The sequence below is a fragment of the Cyclopterus lumpus genome, chromosome 12 (genome assembly GCF_009769545.1).
Source record: "Cyclopterus lumpus isolate fCycLum1 chromosome 12, fCycLum1.pri, whole genome shotgun sequence".
In the NCBI taxonomy this organism is placed as follows: Eukaryota; Metazoa; Chordata; class Actinopteri; order Perciformes; family Cyclopteridae; genus Cyclopterus; species Cyclopterus lumpus.
Window position 1 is genome coordinate 10,022,650 of NC_046977.1, and position 18,100 is coordinate 10,040,749.

General features: G+C 41.6%; 2 protein-coding genes and 1 long non-coding RNA gene across 7 annotated transcripts; 1 reads left to right on the plus strand and 2 right to left on the minus strand.

Annotated features, from left to right (window-relative positions):
- Positions 1–518: 518 nt before the first annotated feature.
- LOC117740070 (glycolipid transfer protein-like) lies at positions 519–2,512 on the minus strand. The gene is made up of 5 exons (XM_034546217.1): positions 2,388–2,512; positions 1,995–2,053; positions 1,719–1,852; positions 1,471–1,621; positions 519–1,209 (listed from the first exon to the last, which is right to left on the minus strand). Exons 1-5 carry the CDS (start codon positions 2,488–2,490, stop codon positions 1,027–1,029), a joined length of 630 nt encoding a protein of 209 aa, XP_034402108.1. The 5' UTR covers positions 2,491–2,512; the 3' UTR covers positions 519–1,026.
- Positions 2,513–2,576: 64 nt separating this feature from the next.
- On the plus strand, positions 2,577–4,906 carry LOC117740071. Its single transcript, XR_004610527.1, has 3 exons — positions 2,577–2,686; positions 4,362–4,515; positions 4,799–4,906. It is a non-coding gene; the product is annotated as an uncharacterized LOC117740071 (long non-coding RNA).
- On the minus strand, positions 2,682–16,626 carry LOC117740067 (ARF GTPase-activating protein GIT2-like). 5 transcript variants are annotated; one of them, XM_034546210.1, is made up of 20 exons: positions 16,404–16,626; positions 15,811–15,944; positions 15,533–15,648; positions 14,154–14,259; positions 13,739–13,825; positions 13,509–13,639; positions 12,602–12,696; positions 12,469–12,514; positions 11,705–11,753; positions 11,530–11,602; positions 11,348–11,445; positions 11,130–11,241; positions 10,479–10,630; positions 10,214–10,366; positions 8,183–8,392; positions 7,935–8,024; positions 7,271–7,353; positions 6,151–6,306; positions 5,235–5,298; positions 2,682–4,979 (listed from the first exon to the last, which is right to left on the minus strand). In XM_034546210.1, the coding sequence occupies exons 1-20, from the start codon at positions 16,453–16,455 to the stop codon at positions 4,770–4,772; spliced, it is 2,217 nt and encodes a 738-aa protein (XP_034402101.1). In that variant the 5' UTR covers positions 16,456–16,626; the 3' UTR covers positions 2,682–4,769. The 5 variants fall into 5 exon arrangements, with proteins under 5 accessions (XP_034402101.1, XP_034402102.1, XP_034402100.1 ...); XM_034546211.1 differs by having other exon boundaries at positions 6,151–6,303; positions 11,705–11,756; XM_034546209.1 differs by having other exon boundaries at positions 11,705–11,756.
- Positions 16,627–18,100: the final 1,474 nt, after the last annotated feature.

Sequence of the window (18,100 nt, forward strand, 5' to 3'; positions counted from 1 at the left end):
CGTCTTAGTGAAGAGGGAGCTGAGCCGGAAGGCAAAGCTCTCCATTTACTGGTCGGTCTACGTTCCAACCCTCACCTATGGTCACGAACTCTGGGTCGTGACCGAAAGAACGAGATCTCGGATACAAGCGGCCGAAATGAGCTTCCTCCGTAGGGTGGCCGGGCTCAGCCTTAGAGATAGGGTAAGGAGCTCGGACATCAGGGGGGAGCTTGGAGTCGAGTCGCTGCTCCTTCGTGTCGAAAGGAGTCAGCTGAGGTGGTTCGGGCATCTAGTTAGGATGCCTCCTGGACGCCTCCCATTAGAGGTTTTCCGGGCACGTCCAACTGGTAGGAGGCCCCGGGGAAGACCGAGGACACGCTGGAGGGATTATATCTCCCGGCTGGCCTTGGAACGCCTCGGGATCCCCCAGAATGAGCTGGAAAGTGCTGCGGGTGAGAGGGAAGCCTGGGTCGGCCTGCTGAACCTGCTGCCACCGCGACCCGACCCCGGATAAGCGGGTGATAATGGCTGGATGGATGGATGTTTATTTGTACAATTAAATCAAGGCACAAGTGGATCAATGCACAATTTAAATCATTTTTTAAAATGTACTCTTGGCCGCTGCTCCGGGTCAACCGTGGAGGCAACGCCGAGGGTCAAGAGGCAGAGACATCAGAATATGAACAGAAAAGGTTTCCTGTCATAATGTTTAGTCTTGTATTCTTCACTTGATGGAACAGGTGAAAAGACACCCGTTGTTGTCAGAAATAAAGCCACAACACACACACACACACACACAATACCTTCATTTTGCATAAGAGTGAGAGCTGCACTGTTGCTGTAACAACCCTGCAATTATTTGAAATGTTATAGAGGAACACAAACATAATCTTCTGCTATAATGTTAGCTTGAATTTAAGGCAATTTCATATTTTGAAGACTAAATATACACTAGTAATATTTAGTAAGATATAATGAAAGTAATAAATATCACACTGAAAGGAAAAAATAAAAACAATCTTATTAAAAACTGAACTGAAGAGGACCTCACACAGTGTAGTCCAGCTCAGCGTTCAGGTTCGAGTACATGTCGTAGACGGCGTCTACGGTGACAGTGTAAGTAACGAGGAACTGACGCACATTTGCCAAACAGTCCTCCTCTTTCACTTCCTCTCCTTTTGACAGAGCCTTGAGGAAGTTGGATTTGTAGGGAGCTGCATGCAACGCCACCTGCAATGGCACCCCAAAAAAATTAGGCTCACAACATGTACATTTAAAACAATAAACATATGGAAATACAGGGTGTGGGAACAAGATCAACCCCTAAAATATAATAATAAGGGGTTTCTCATATACACAATTGCATTTTCACATTAACAACATAAACAAACTACAGGTTCAAATGGGATAACGTAATGGTGTGGTCAGACTTTGGACACTCCTTATATTGCCATACATTATTAGGAACAGGAAAGGGGACATTTTCCTCACAATGAAAATCTTTTGAACCAGCCAGCCATGGTATTTCTTCAGCGCCTGTTCATATGCTTTGGTGACATTAACCCGAATCAGGTTCGGGTTCTCCTCATCCCTCTCTCCATCTGCCAAACTCTGCAGCAGGATTTGTATAAAACGGAGCCCCCTGCAGGAGAAACACAGGATTTAAAATAATAATTCAGTCCAGTAGCTGAAAGTTCAACATGCAGTGTGGTTTAACAGCGCGATCAGGGAGTGCTCACCTTTTCAGCCACATCAGAGCCAATGTTGCTCCGACTTTAGGCCACTCTGCCGGATGGGCTTCTCGCTCAGCCTCCACGATGTCCTGCAGGGTGACGTACTTTGCAGGATCCTTCAGGTACACCGCTTTAATTTTCTGAAATTGCACAGTTGGATTGAGTCTGGGCGTCGGAGCTGCATCCTTAACCTCAAACTAATATTTGAATATCCGTAACAATGGTATGTAAAGAAGACTAGAAGTGTAACAAAACACACACACAGAGAGATATGCATCTTACCACGATATTGCCATTAATGTCGGATTTGATGACTGAAAATACGTTTGATCCCAAGCAGTCTGGAAGAAAATAAGACATTTGAGAGCAAAGCAATTCAACAACAGTACATATGAATGACTTGGTGACACGTCGCTGTAGCTCAGAGGGAAGGGGAATACACATCAGCCTACAGACAGAGTCCAGACCGAGGGGGCAATGCACAGAATGCATATACTTCGCGCACAATAGGGCATTCAATGTGCGCTCTGTTCAATGAGTAAACAAAGAGTTTCTCTATGAGCTGAACTGCCCCAGCAGCTCCGCGTCTGCTATGTGTTAAACTGGGAACTCGGGGAGTCGAGTCACAGCGCATGAACGCGCACCACCGCACCGCTTCCACAGAGTTCAACTCACCGAAGAATGAAGGAATGTGAGAGACGGTCTCCAGGAACAACTTGGTGTCTATCGCCTTGTCGGGAGGCAGCTCTTTGAATTGGTTGTCCAGCAGGAGAGACATGTTTTGCGGCGCGGTGGAGCGGCGGCGGCGTCGCGAGCAGCTTTCGAGCTGAGAAGAACCCGGAACTCCTCTTCTTCTTGTTGTCAGATGGGCAGCGAGCGCGCGCCACCAGCCCCCATCGCTCCCTTCCTTCTCCCACAGGTGGGACTTTTTACACGGGCGTGTCAAACACGGACAGGACAAAGCGCTGGTTGAGGTATGCTTTATACTTTATTAAACCTAAGGCAGGGATTGTTGTCGCCCACAGAGGCAGCGGGAGGCTTTACGTTACAGGGAATATTTCAATGTCCGGCTTGAACCCAGAGGTGGAAAGTAACCGAATACTACGCTGGCTCACTTGGCTTTCCTTTGGAAGGAATTGTTATGTCGTGTTGTTGGTTACTTAACGATGGCCAAATCATCATGTCTGCTTTGAAATAAACATTTAAAAAGCAAGAAATAATAAATAACGCATTCTTCTTCTTCCAAGTAAAAAAGGCTCAACTCCTAAGCAATAACATGCACATTGCTTGATCCATTTCAGCCAGAAGTTATCCAAAAGCAGCCTTTCTTGGTCTGGTATGAGCACTTCTGGTGGCCAATGGTAACACACGTTAGATGGATGTTAAAGTATAATACAATACAGAGTTACTGAAAGGTTACATAGTTTGCAAAAAGTACATCAGTGCAAAACAAGTCAAATGAAAGTAATTGGTGGCTAATCCCAAAACAGTCTTCATAGTTCTCTGATCAGGCCAATCAAAAGAAAAAGAAAAAATGGAACAAGTTGAACAAAAGAAGTTTTAAAAAAACATACAAAACAAAAGCAAACTGTACAATGTAGCTTAATAGTCATTAAACAAGCTTGTGAGTGGACTTTGACGGTCACACGAAAACACTTTTAGACTTAACATTTCCAGAAGACAATGACGGTGTAATAATCTGTACTGAAGAGGATTTGAGGACTTTTTAATTGATGTACTGTGCTGATTGCCTCGACAGCCTTCTGAGAAAGCGTATTTAATTTTTACTTGAGCAATTACTTAGAGAATTAACTTTACTGGTTCTCTTTCCACCCCTGGTTGAAATGTATCTGGCTAACAACAACACCAACAACAACAACAGGTGACACATGAGAGCTGAGTTGTACAACAGGTACTCACGCTTTGAGGGCACATTTACTTAATCAGCGAATGTAAACCACAGCTGTACGTACGTGATCACAGGTAGCATCTAACACACTGAGTTACAGCACCGCACCAAATAAACACAGATCACAAGTTGCCCAGAATTTACTGCCAGCTGAGACGTCCCAAACCTCAGAGGAAAAGTTAATCTGTGAGGAGCATCATGTTAAACAAAGGTTTATGAAAATAAACATTGATATTTTCTTAGAGGTATGACATACAGTTTATAAATAGAATAGCATTTGGGTTATTTTGGTAAAGAATTATATGGATACATACATCTTATATATTTGCATAATGATTTTAAAATTGATTCAAAATGTATTTCACACGGGCCATCTCTGTGACAACTGCGCCTCCACACACACACACACACATATACACACGCACACCCCCCCCCCACACACACACACACACACACTATCAGAAGTATGGCTGTAACATTAGAACTCCAGAAACTACCGATACTTGACAGAACAGTGAAATCACCTGCTGGATGGAAAGAAGGTGCTCAATGCACTGAAGAGACTTTTAGAACCAGTTTGCTCATTAAACAAACATGTGAACTCTAAGCAAGTGGCATAACTATGGTTCAAGATTAAAATACTGTCATTGCATTTTAAATACATTTTAAATGTCTAAAGGAAAATAAATGGATGACACTGGTGTAGATAAAGGTTAATCTATTATGACCCTCGATGCCAGGTGTCTCGCAGCTTTTGTCCCGTCTGGCTTGCCAGAGACCTCAAGGAGCTCAAATGACGACGTCTACGTGGAAAAGTACAACGAGAAGGCTCAATTGCTTGCTGTTCTAATTTTTCGATACACACTGGATTTGTGAACCGTTGTTTTTTGTAAGGTAAGTAATAGTAACATTCTGTCATATGGCTTTAAGATGTTTGTTTTATCTGTATTATCATGATTAAAAAAAGATGAATAAATAATTATTTTAATAATCTGCAAGTATGTCGCATCTTTTTTTTCCAGGAATGTATCTGAATGCTTACACGGATTCATATGGGGGAGAAAATGGTGTTAACACTGATTAAATTGAAATGAGCAACTTACTTGCCAAACTATTTTGGGTGTATCAGGATTGTCTTTACGTTTTAGTTAGTTGTTGTTTTCTTTGGTTGTCACAGTGACAAGTTGCTTGGCAGCTTTGGCAATGTCATAGGCGCACTGGATGACCTGCTGAGTGACCAGCTGGATGTCCGACGCGCTGGGGTTGTGCTCCGCAGCCTTCTGGCACTCTCCATGGAGCCGGCTGGCACTCGAAGTGAGCAGACACAGAGACCCTCGCACCATCTCCGAGGACGGCCTCTGTGAGGAAAAGGAGGGATGATGGACACTCGGTAAAGGCAACATGACAACTACCATAAATAAACCTGCATTGTGGTCAGTGGGCTGCGTGTGTGAGTGAACATAAAACAAAGTAATCAAATAAATGGTAGATATAAAACTAAGTAATGCAATGAACAAGTAATTTAAGATTCCCTTTGGCTGTTTTCAAACAAACAACATATCCCGTAACTGCCGGGGGGAGGGACATAACGCTGTTGGTGGGAGTCATCTTACCTTAGGGAACAGGGCGGCCATCTCTGTCACAGCCATGCATATCTTTTCTGAACAAGGCAGGAAGCTGCGGGAGATGGAGAATAAAAGGCTGAATGGGTGATCAACCACTCCTGTGCCATATATAGTAACATCAATGCAAAACAAACCACAAACCTTATCATGAGGCCACCTGAGATAATATTCTTTGTGCCAACAGTAAATACCATTTACGAGTACAATATACTGCATATTTCATTCAAATATGACATGTTAAATGCTGCTGACTGGCTTAATAACACACTTTTAAATGGTAGACACAGTACCTCATACTAGACCCTGTTCAATCCAGCACAGTTGGCAAATAATACAAACTCTACCATCATGACATATCCCTGCTGTTTACTACAGCATTTATACATAAACCACATCACCACATCACCCCCCCCCCTCCCCCTGAAACCAGGAACTGAATACATGGGTGACCACGAGAAACCTGTTTGGCTAAACTAGCCCTCTATGTATTTGGCCGGCACCAGGAGAATACGTGGCCACGTGGTGTTTGTTTCCTGTCAGCTGTGTTTTAGGACCCAATGTCGACCCCCAGCAGACACAATGACAGAGGCCAGTCTAAGAAGCTAAGTCAGTGGCTCTCACTGCTGAGAACTGAGTGCTGCTGGGCTACTATTGAAAACCACTGACCTAGAAGCAGCTGAGACGGAGGATGAAACACCATTCACTCTCTCCAAGAGAGAAGGCAGAATGACCAAACTACGATCGCGGTTGAAATACATTGAATTTAAGCTTTGTAGCACAGGAAATAATGAGAAGATTTGACTTTTAGGAATCATCAACCAACCTTTAATATATTTTATTTTTTAGAAATGCAAGTTGACAAATTTGACCCTTTGTAATTATAATATAATCAATCATAAAATACCTTTCATGCTTGGTCTCCTGGGCAGCTCTCAGGAGCTCCTGTATGTTCTTAGTGATCTGCTCCGTCTTACAGATGACGTCCTCTGTGCATGGCAGGGTGGCATCTTCCTCCCCCTCCTCCCCCGGCTGCACTGCTTCAGAGGCTGGAAGAGGGCTGCTATAAATGAAAAGGAGAAAATACTTTATCACAGCTTACCAATAATTGCATTACAACTCATACAGACACCGGTGAATGTGCTTTAAATATATGTATTATAGTTTGGGATTTGGGATTCTGATTGTTATTTCGGATTTGTTGCACTGTCAATTAAGTGAAATGCCATTCTGTAGTAAAACAAATGAAGTCTGGCTTGTAATTTGTAATTACAACCAAGCAGCAGAGTTTAGGTCTGGGGATCAATTCAGTAGGTTCCATCTAAACCAAACATGTATGAACACATTCCCAAAATAGCACTAAAACGGCAGTAGTTGACTTAAACTATGTATTAGTTTAGTATATTCAGGAGAGAATTAGATACATTCATATACAGTATACCTACTTAACAAATAGCAGTGACTATAATCTGATGACATGTGCTACTGGTTCTGACTCATACGTTTATTTTTTTAGCAACCGGCAGCTTACTTGAGACAGTTGCAAGTTCAAATATGTGAACTTAGTCCTACACAGTCAAACTGTTCCACTCAAGGACTCTTCCTAAACATCTGTCAGAGCTAATGTTAGTCAAGCTTCCTCGTCTGTCTTCATGTGAGCTTTAACTTTGTAAACTTCTGCTACGAGAATGTCATCACCTTCAGCGACAAAAACACAAAGAAAAACCTTTGACCATTAATTTAACTTCCAAAATGCATTTCTTACTCCAGTCAGTAAACGTTGTATGCGCCTTAGAACGTAATATCAATGACATGTCCAACACATTTTAAAGTATGAATTTGAAGAAACAATTGGCTGATTTTAACAAACAAACTGAGGATTTCTGATTGCATCAGTGGTTAAATATAGAAATATTTACAAACCTTCAGAGAAAATAGTGTTTGCAATCTAAATTGTATTTAAAAATCAGTGTCAATCATTGCCATTTTGGATAAGGTGGGTACAAAGTTCACACAAATGTTCTCACCCAGCCTCCTCCAGTTCAGAGTGGTTTGGCGAAGTGTCGTAATCACTCTCCAGCATCATGCTCCGTCCTTCCAGACTGCAGCCCTGAAGAGACATCAGCAAATTAGTCAATCAATTAGTCTATAGTCTGACACACATTCTCATACACACACACATTCTCTCACACACACAAACACACACACACGCACAGAGATCAGAATCATGCATTTCTGATAGTTCACACTACCAGACATTTGATTTTAAAGCAGTTGAAGAGAAAAGAGACAACCCGGTCTTTGTGGTGTCACAGCCTGAACTGCAGTGGATGCGATTAGTAGCGAAGAAATCCTGATGTAAACTTTGGGTGCACTTATCGGTGGCTAGGACTAAGAAGCACGTTGTGATGAGCCATTTCATCCATCTTTTATGGATATTGGACTCTGCAGTCTCGCCATTCAAACAGCAATCACTTCTGATGTGCACTTGAGCCGAAGCAGCTCTGGACCTGTTCAGATAGCTGAACCGAAGCAGAGGCACTGTTGTGCAGGCAGGCAGGCAGGCGATACCGATAAAAAGCAGTTTAAAGACACAAGTCAGGAGAGAGAAGACTGTGGGGTCAAGCAGGGGGACAGCTTTCACCATCCCCTGGGGCTGCGACTGCACCGAGGGGGACTTCTGTACTTAACCCTTCGAGATCGCTCATCCCATGACCAGGACAGGGAAGAGGGGAAGGTAGGGAGGGAGGAAGCAGCCGTCCCCAAAGGACCCCTCCCAATCTAGAAAGGGGTCAAACCAAGTTCAGCATACTCTATTGAGATGCAATTAATGAATGATGAAATGAATCAATGAAAAACCAACACCAGCCCCAAGCCAGGCATCATTATTTAGTCTTGTGATGACAATCCAGCAGGAACATTGGTGCTCCTGTGCTCACATTGGTTGGGAAGGGTTGTAAAACGACTCCGTCATCTTGCCGAGCCGCTTCGACTCGGTGGGGGTGCTGCCTCGGGGAAGAGCCCGTCTCATACATGGACATGGCTCGACCTCCGCGGGGTGGGTGTCGACCAAAGGGCCCCTGGAGGGGTTGTTGTCCGCTGGGGGGTTGCCATCGCAGCGTTGTGTTTTCAGTCTGCAGGGAGTTCAGCTGCAGAGAACAAAACATCTTTCAGGTCCACTCTAGCTGGGGGATGATCGCCTTACAAAAGCTCAGACAGACATCAATAATAGAGTAGAATACAGTTACGCCTCTGGGAGAAGAGCAATTCCTGTAAGTCGAGTTCATTGTGACCTTTGTTTTTGGATTCTCATGAAAACCTTTCAAAACAAAAATGTTTTCTTTACAAATGAAATGCTGACAGTGTGTGTTGATAGCAACTTCTGAAGCATGAACCCTTGAGAAACTGCTGAACAAGTGGTTGCCCTTATTTACAAGAACAGCACTTGGAAACGTAATAAAGCGATGGGGAATGCAACTTGTTCTGTTTTCTGCCAACTGTTACAGCCCCTAGTATTATGTAAGTTATAGTCAACAAATTAACTGAATACAGAACACAATTAATAACATATATGTTCACTGTGTCAGCACTTGAGGCTTTAGTTGGTGCAAAAAGGGGTCAGGAAGATAAGGGACTGCAATGGAGGATGACCTATTTTGCATTATGGTATGGACTTCATAAACCAGCAGCAGGAGGCAGCAGAACATTGTGTTGACACCGTCTCTCAGAGTGAGAGATACAAGTTGCTCTGGAGAATTTTGATGGAAAGAAGAAAACCAAATTAAATGCAGCCTTCGCCCATAATGGATTCATAGGTCATAAATCTTTCTCGTCTTTTATATAAACAATATATTTTCTAAGCAAACGTTGCCCTTAAGATGAGACATTGGAGACATTATCAAGTGCTCAGGTGGGACTGAGGACAGGCAAACTAAATAAACTCAGCAGATTCCTGCAGTGTTGATCTGTGGTTGCCTGGGGAAAAACATCCAAGTGTGAAATACATGCCTCCAAAACAAATTCATTTGGTATAAATATATTTTTTGCCAAAGTGGGAATAGTGAGAAGAGAGGACATTTCTGGACAACAGAATGTTGTTTCTAGAAACAGAAGCTGCTGTGGCAGAAATCTTAACAGGATTTCCTCAAAAACTGAAATAAATGTGTGTGTCTAAATTCAACTGGAGCTAAGTGGGACTTTTTAAAACTGCTAACAAATAAGCAATATGACTGGACCAAAATATATATAGAGACTGGCTGTATGATAGTTCATATGATTTACAACGACGGATCATAAGGTCTAATGTGGTTAGCATTTGTTTATTAGTACTTGGATATTTTCATGTATGACTTTTGAATCCTCAATCTGTTTTAGATTAAAAAAAGAACTATAGCATTGTTACTGTTTCACTGAGCAGCAAAGCAGAGGAAGCCCAAAGATAAATTATAACCAGAGGAACTTTCCCCCGTTCAGAAACATGGCAGCCATTTTCTCTGTCGCATTAGAAGTGAAGAATTGCAATAGAAAATGTATGGAGTTATGACCTTTTAATCCACCTATAGGTCAAAATCTGGTCTTCTATACAACTCCATATTCATGGACTGTATTATTTATAGTTCTGAAAAGGGAAGAGGTTATGTCTGACACATTCAAACAGGCATGACCTAAACATAAATGACTAATGTCCGTGGTAAAATCAAATTACTAAATGTCTCTAGTAACATGGGGAAGGATCAAGTCAAGAACACAGACTACCATTTTAACACTACATGTTAAAAGGCAACCAATTCTAGCAAATATCAAAAAATGGGTCTTGAAATATTAACGTGTACTACCATCTAATTAAAGAGATGGAAATCAAACTATGAGGGCACATTGAATTTGGAAACATTCATGCAAAAAAAGAAGAAAGAAATGTTGACATGATCTGCAGTGCGATTCCCATATCAATGACATGAGCATTTACGAACCTGGCCCTGCATGCTACGCAGCTCTTCACTGAGGTGACAGTTGACTTTGAGAAGCTGTTGTATTTTGGCTTCTGATGCAGTGAGGGCACTCTTCACCTCCATGAATTCCTGTACTGTGATTGGTCCATCAGAGAGATCAGATGACTCTGAGCTCTGTGGCAGAACATGTGACACAGGAAAGCATTTGTTCAGTTTGAAACATAAAGCACGACGTTCAGCCTAATATCTCAGTAGAGTAAAGCAGCAGGTTCCAACAATCTTTAACCTTGGTCCTTCCATCATTGCAGCTGTCTCCACAGGTGGCCTCTTGCGCTGGTTCTTCATCTGATGCCACGCTGTCGTAGTCGGGCTGGTCATTGTCCTGGCTATCACTGTTATGGCGACTGTCTATTCCCTGAAGGATCAGCTCCACACTCTCTGCAGGCGGACCACGAGAACAAAGCATGAGAGATCAAACGAGCCCTGCTGGCTACAGGCAGCTGAATAAATCCAATAGCGAAGGAACTCATTTTATTTACATTTACTGAAAACAAAATAATCAGGACTAGCTCTTCTTTACACAGCTAACAATCAAAAAAGACTGTGATGTAGTTTGCTGTCATTTACAGAATGCACCAATTTTCATTATTAAATCTGTGTTTGGCAGCGTTTCTGTGCAAACATCATTACATAAGGTCTACATTCTAATTGTGACATATATAGCTGAACCACATGGTCCACATCTATATGCAAAATTCAATACGGGCTTCCTGAATCTTACTCGCAACAACCCTTTTACTACACAGCTTATTCTCAGATGTATCTTCTGTGAATATGCTAATGAACACATTTAATGCAATAAATAAACAAAAAACACAAGTATATTAGCAAGGAAATTCAAGGTCTGTTAAAATAAAAACAGAACTATATATTGTACCTTTGGGACTGTCGCAGGAATTACCCCACTGCCGTCGTTTAGCATCAGTGAGAATATCAATAACCAGGGTGGCAAATTCATGAGCACTAAATCTTGCCAATTTCTGACGACCCTGAGAACATAAATGTATCAAAACAGAAATATGACATCAATGTTAAGTCCAGTGCTCACAACATATTAAAGTTTAAAGCCAGGGCAATACTGGTGTAATCCCTTGCCTGGTTTCTGGTAGAAGAGTACTCTGGATTGACGGGCAGAAAAGGCACAACTGTGGTGTCTGTTACAAGAGTGCTGTGGTTCTGAGTGGCCAACCACACTGAAAATAAATGTTGCGAGAGATCAAAATAAAGGCATCAAAATAATTATTCATTGTATAATTTTACAATTCTTGCAATTTCACCTGCATCGGTTTCTCTTCTGTCAACTTCATCGTAAACATCCATGGCAAGTTCTTCAAATTGATGGTTACTTAGCTGGGGAAAAGAATTAAGCAGAATTTCTCTTTCACTTTTAAAATAACTTAACTTATTAATACTTGACTTTTGGACCTTGAATCACATGTAAGAATGTCTCACCGACTGGAGCTTCTTCTTGGCAGCTTTTGCAAACTCTGACAAATCCAGGCTGCTTGGGGCAAAGACAAAGAATTGATCACTTTTCTGCCATAAAAATTCCACACAAACAAAGAGAATCAATGGCAACACATACTTACTTATTTCTTATCCATCACCAGAATGCAGCAGAGGATATGATAAGCATAAGATTGTAATTATTTTAAGTACACATAGCATCGACAAGTAGCTAGCTAGGAGTCTGTCAGAGCTTACTGTATCACCATTTGTTTCTGTGTATTACAAGATCTGTAAAACAAGGGAGGTGCAAAACAAAATATCCAATTACGACTTAAACTAGAATTAGCACCTTGCACCTGTATGCCTACGCCAATCAGTCAAGTTACAGTTTACACCCATGTCTGTCCTAAATGTCATTGCTTCATCATTTTATCCTGAGACATGTTGTGAAATTGTTATAAGACTAGGAATTCTTGAGTGATGGCCTGACACTTGTTTTGTGAGGTCGCAGTGACCTTTGACGACCAAAATCTAATCAGTTCAACCTGATTGCTGGAAGAGGACGTTTTCTTGCCAAATTTGAAGACACTTCCGACCTTGTTTTTGAACTGTGACCTTGACCTTTGACCACCAAAATCTAATCATTTCATCATTGAGTCCAGGTGGCAGTTTGTGCCAAATGTGAAGAAATTCCCTCCAAGCTTTCCCCGATATATCGCGTTCACGAGAATGGACAGGACAGACTGACGGCTAAAAATATCTATTACCTGTCTGCCATCTGAGGAATGATGAAGTGTTGTCCATTTCTGTGATCTACAACAAAACAAGGACATGACAGTAAGAGACTACCAGAGAAGAAAATCAGCTCTAACGTGCCATGCAGCAGCTATGCCACCTTACCTGGTCTTCGTCCACAAAGGTAAAATGTTAAGCGGTCAGTGAGCTCATACTGGATCTCCACTAGCCTCTCTGCCAGATCCTGATGCCCAGCTTGTCTGCACAGATTAGGAATAAAAGTTCACGTTTTAGAAATATGACACTGTTCTAATGCTACTGAATACCTCACGACTATAAATGAATCCATGGCAAAACTTTGTGTCGCCAACAATACATTTAAATCGAGAGCACAAAGTTGATTTGGTAACCCGGTTTCTAAGTAATGAGCGTAAAACTGTGGCAGAAGGTGTGTGTGGGTGTTACCTGGTCCGGTTCAGACACCGCTAAGCCTCGGTTATGCCAGAAACACGACAAAAATCGTTGTAGGTTTTTACTTTGATTTCTTTAAGTACAAATTATTCTGGCCAGAATATATGTGCAATGCAGATATTATCTCAATCATATAATGCGTTTAGTAAAATATGATTATTTAGATCATATACTCTAAATCTATTTTTTATGTCTCGGTCTGTGTTCCAACTTTTGATGAACTAGTTGAGCTGATTCAGCGAGCAAACTGTGCAACAGATTCGTTCTTTCCTCCCCTGCTTCAGACCGTCATACTGGGCCTGTGTCTAATCTTCACTGTCGTGCAAGGCAGTCGAAATATTTCTGCTGGAGATTCTTCTTTCCCAGTTAACAAGGCATTTTCAGTTGTTTTGTTTAGCTTCTGTCACAGGTCGTAGGTGGCCTGTGAACTATCTGTGATGGGCATATACCTCAATGCTTTAAAACCATATGTTCTATACTATCTCTCAAATGATATGGTGTGAGCAACATGTCATAGTGTTGGTGCTCATACCTAATAAACATTGCTTAGTACAACTAATTAAAAAGATATGCTGAATTGATAACATGGACCCTGTTTTACCTTGCATAATCGATAGGGGTCTTTCCACTGGAGTCCAGAGCTCCGGGATCAGCTCCATAAACTGCCAACAGTTCTGCTTGCAACACTTGCCCTGCTTTTGCTGCTATGTGCAGAGGAGTGTTTCCTTTCTCCTGTTGTCCCAAAAAAAAAACACACAATGATGACACGTCAGTATTATGTCAACGCTAACCGTGTAACCTCACAAAATGTGTTTTTTTGCCTACACTTACTGGATGGAAGAAGTTGGCCTGTGCTCCCAAAGATAAGAGTCTTAGGCAGGTCTCCAGGTTTCCAGTCCGAACACTGGAGTGGAGTTGCTGAAAGGAGATTGACAAGTAGTTTGATTGGGAATTTGATTGTGAAGGGCAGACACGCAGTGCAGATAGACCTGCCCATAACTCTAATAGAGAAGTCATTTCTGAAATTTAGAGGAAGTCGTCGCATATCACAGTTAAAAAACAAAAAACAGTTGCTGGGCATAATAAAACAAGTGATTGCAAATGTTCTGCTTTATTTTACCACACCACCATCTGAGAAACTTAATTGCATGAAACAATGTTGGGTTATTCTTACATCTAAACATGTTAGTAAATGAGGAATGTAGAGAAGTTAACACATAATTTACAAAATAGAGCCATTTCTCACCTTGCTGAGGTCCTTTGCAGTAACACTGTCATCCTCCCGACACGGCATCCGATGGACATACACCAACATCTGATATTTGGCTTTGATGAACTCTGTCTTGTTGGGACTAGAAATAACACAACTTGCTCACATCTAAAAAGCAGGAAAACTGAAAATCTAGAGCACATTTGGTATTTTAAAGTGACCTCACATTATCTCATATATATATATATATATATATATATATATATATATATATATATATATATATATATATATATATATATTTGTTTAAGACAAACAACTATCAAAGCATATCTCAACTGAGGACACCCTGGTGTTTACATCTGAAATCAAACACAAGATCACAGAATGCAAGAAACAGTATTTAATTGGTGGCAAAGTAATTCCTCCATTATGTAATCTACAATTTAACTTCACAGGATATTTATTTATGTTCTCTCTCTCTCTCCAAAGGACATTACAGGATACCAAATTAGTGGAGAAGCTAGTCACAAAGCATATCTTTGTTTTGTTTTTAACATTAATAGACAATGAGAAGACTCCAACCCATGTCGTAACATAAATACTACAATACTTCCTTGTTTTGTGAATAAAGGAAGTTGAAGCAGCTGCACGGTCTGACCGCTCACACAACTCCGGCCCCAATAGTTCCTGAACAATTTACAAACTACAATCCCCTGTGAAGTGACCTGTTTTATACCTGCATCTATCCTACATTAACTAAATTGAGTCCTGGTACCTACTGTCGAAACACAGGTTTATTTCCTTAATCTCCTGCGATGAAAACAACCAATAAGACGGCATTCATCTTGAATCCTCTATTTGGGATCGAGGATAGCTGCTTTTGTTTGGTGCAATGCGTACTCACTGTCTGTTTTTTGTCTAGTGATTGAATGCATTTACTCTCAGTGCGAGGGTCAGGGGTCAGCATGGCTGTGTTTATATGTGGCCAACTGTTTATCTTTACTACACCAGCCCCACAAGACCGACCTTGTGTTTATATCTGGCTGTGAATGTGGGTGCCTACATCACATCATGTTTTATTTGTTATGTCTTTTGAGTTACAGTGCATACCGTTTGTTTGAAAAAGCTTCAACTGTCACTATTGTGAATAAGCAACAACATTGTCAAATTGATGGTACATAGCGAACATGAGGAGGATATAGCCACTTGCATTTAAAAAGTCCCTTCATTTCTAAAAGTTACTTGAGACTGACAGCCCACGAGCCGTGTTCATCGTGGTACAGAGGGACAACTATGCATGTTCACTGACCTTAACTATGGAAATCAATCATGCCAATAGAGCGTTATTTCAAAGTGCACACAAGCATACCAGAATCAGAACGGATGCATCAAAAATACCTAAAAGCACTTACTGAACTCTGTCCTGGGGGTTGGCTTTGCGTTTCCCACTCAGTGAAGAAGAAGAAGGGTCCAGAAGGCTGTGCTCCCATATGGAATTAGCGCCATTGCCATAAAGTGTCTGAACCATCTAAACGTGAAACGACATTAACAGTGTGCCTCCATTAGACATCAGGGTGTCCCTCTCTAGTCACTGATTGTGCAACCATTGTATCATCTAAATCACAGCGTCGACACCAATAGATTCTCCACACTTGCATCTGGACGTGTTTGGGACAGAGTCTCTCCTCACCTGTAACTGGGAGGGTGGCCACGGAGAATGGGTCAGATGTCGGACCTGAGAGCTGTGTCGCCCCAGACCTCGGTGGATGCTGCAGCACTCATCGCATACCAACACCCCCCTGTTAACAGAGGCCCAACGTGGCTCTGGGATAACACACACGAATATTAATAAAGCATTCAACTCTGACCACACGAGGAATATTCGCTAAATGACCACACATAACACCTCGGTTGCTTCCTGGAGTCTTCGTCACATCACAAAATCACAAACGCAACCAGGCGCGCGCGGTTTGTTACATTAGCTAACTGTTACTTGTTATCAGCAAGTTAGAAAATACAAAGCTAATGTATCTGGTTAAAAGCCTTCATTCAAGGCAGTTCAAGCGGAGAGGCAAGTTATTAACGCCACACAGACACGACTCGTTATAAATGTCTCCACAAGAAGAGCATACAGCGTCAACAAGCTTCTCAGATATCTATTTCGGTAACTGCTAATCAATTACCGGCGTCTGGTATCGATAACCGCGGATAAGCTAGCTGGTAGGTTGTAGTGGGGCTAGCTTGTTAGCTGGGCAGCTACAGCTAGCTCGTCTCACTTCGTACCCGCAGCGCTGCAGTCCGCGCAGACCTCTCTGCTCCGGACTCGCTTTGACATCCCTGCTCACAAGTCCGAGGAGTCCAGGAAAGACAGATATGTGACAGAGACGTTGCTAACACAGCGTGACAGAGATAACGACGGGTTTGCCCGCCCTGGCAGATTGTGTTCACCGATTCAGGCAAAGCCTCCCTCCCTCCTCCCCTACTGTTGAACAAAGCAGTGTCCTATTCCAACACTCACACAGACTCCTCTGTGCTTCCTCGTCTGCTTTCTTCCTAGTTTCCTTGACGTCTGACCCATTCTAACTATGTCGTCGGACCAACTCACTCTAACCGAGGACCTATTTGCGAGGTGATTTGTGCAGCTTAAGATACTGTATGTGGACATAGTCCAGAACATGAAAACAATAATTCACAAAGTTCACTTTTACACATATGCATCTTCAACTAAAAACAAGTACTGCACTTTGTATTCCACTACAATTATATGTCAGCTAATAACTACAATTACTTTGCAGAATGGGATTTTACAAACTATGATCATCTCATAAAATGAGAATACACAATTGTTAACTAGTTTAGTTAAAATTAGTTGTCCATTGCTGCAGATATACGGCATACAAAATGCTGAATATACAAACTTTCATTAATGTAAAGGATTTTAATACTTCTTCCACTTTATCCTTGGTTTATCATATTGGATCCAATCACAGTGATTATAGACTGAATTCACTGCACTTATATACTGCATGGTATCTCCAATCACAACATCCTTTCTCCGTTCTCTCTGTCATCATCTTTGTTTCTACAGTCAAGTGTATTTAGCCCAACACCAATCTGAAAGCCTTTACTTGCACTACAGGCTTGTCCCTGCTGATGAGGAATTTGTGTGTCCTGCAATCAATGTGTTCATTCATGTTGGTGTTTATATGAGTGGGATGAGGATAGTTTGTCATGGGGTTTGGAGCCACTGAATGTGGCTTCCTTCTCTTTTTTTTCTCCTTCTCGTTTGTGACTATCATAAATACTCGTTGCCTCTTATCCAGTTCTTGTGTGACCTGTAGTGACCCTGTAAAAAGGTCCTGATGAGCACACTATATGTTCCTCTATATGTGATTTGCTCCTGTTCCATTTTCATTTTGTGAGGAGAGTTTCCCCTTGTTTTAGTGGAGTCTAGCTGAGGTTTATGGTTTAAACCTAATCAGATCAACGCCTGAAAGACTAGAGTATGGGCCATAAGGCAATATACAGTTTAGCCTTATATACACATTTCTACTCTCTGTCTGGGAGATACTATGTGGTAACTATCCCTGTGTGTATTAGTCCATTGTGGACAATGTTGAAATACTTTAGGGGACTGACTCTATGGCATTATTGGATTTTAATAGGATTGTTCCATCACTGAGGTGAAGTGATGCAAATTGTATGTACATTGTCTGGTTATTGTATATCAATACACAAATATACGCATTAATATCATGTAAAGTTTAGTATAGCAACACCATATGTTTTGGCCATGCACATATACTTGAATTAACTCTTTTGAACACCTGCACATGTGTCTCAACCAGATTCAAGATTAAAATGTTCTTTCTTCGCATGATCGTAATGAAGAAGGCTGCATTGCCAAAGCAGGTTTTATAAGGTGCACAATGCACATATAATTACTACACGGTGGATCTTACCATATACATACAAATAAA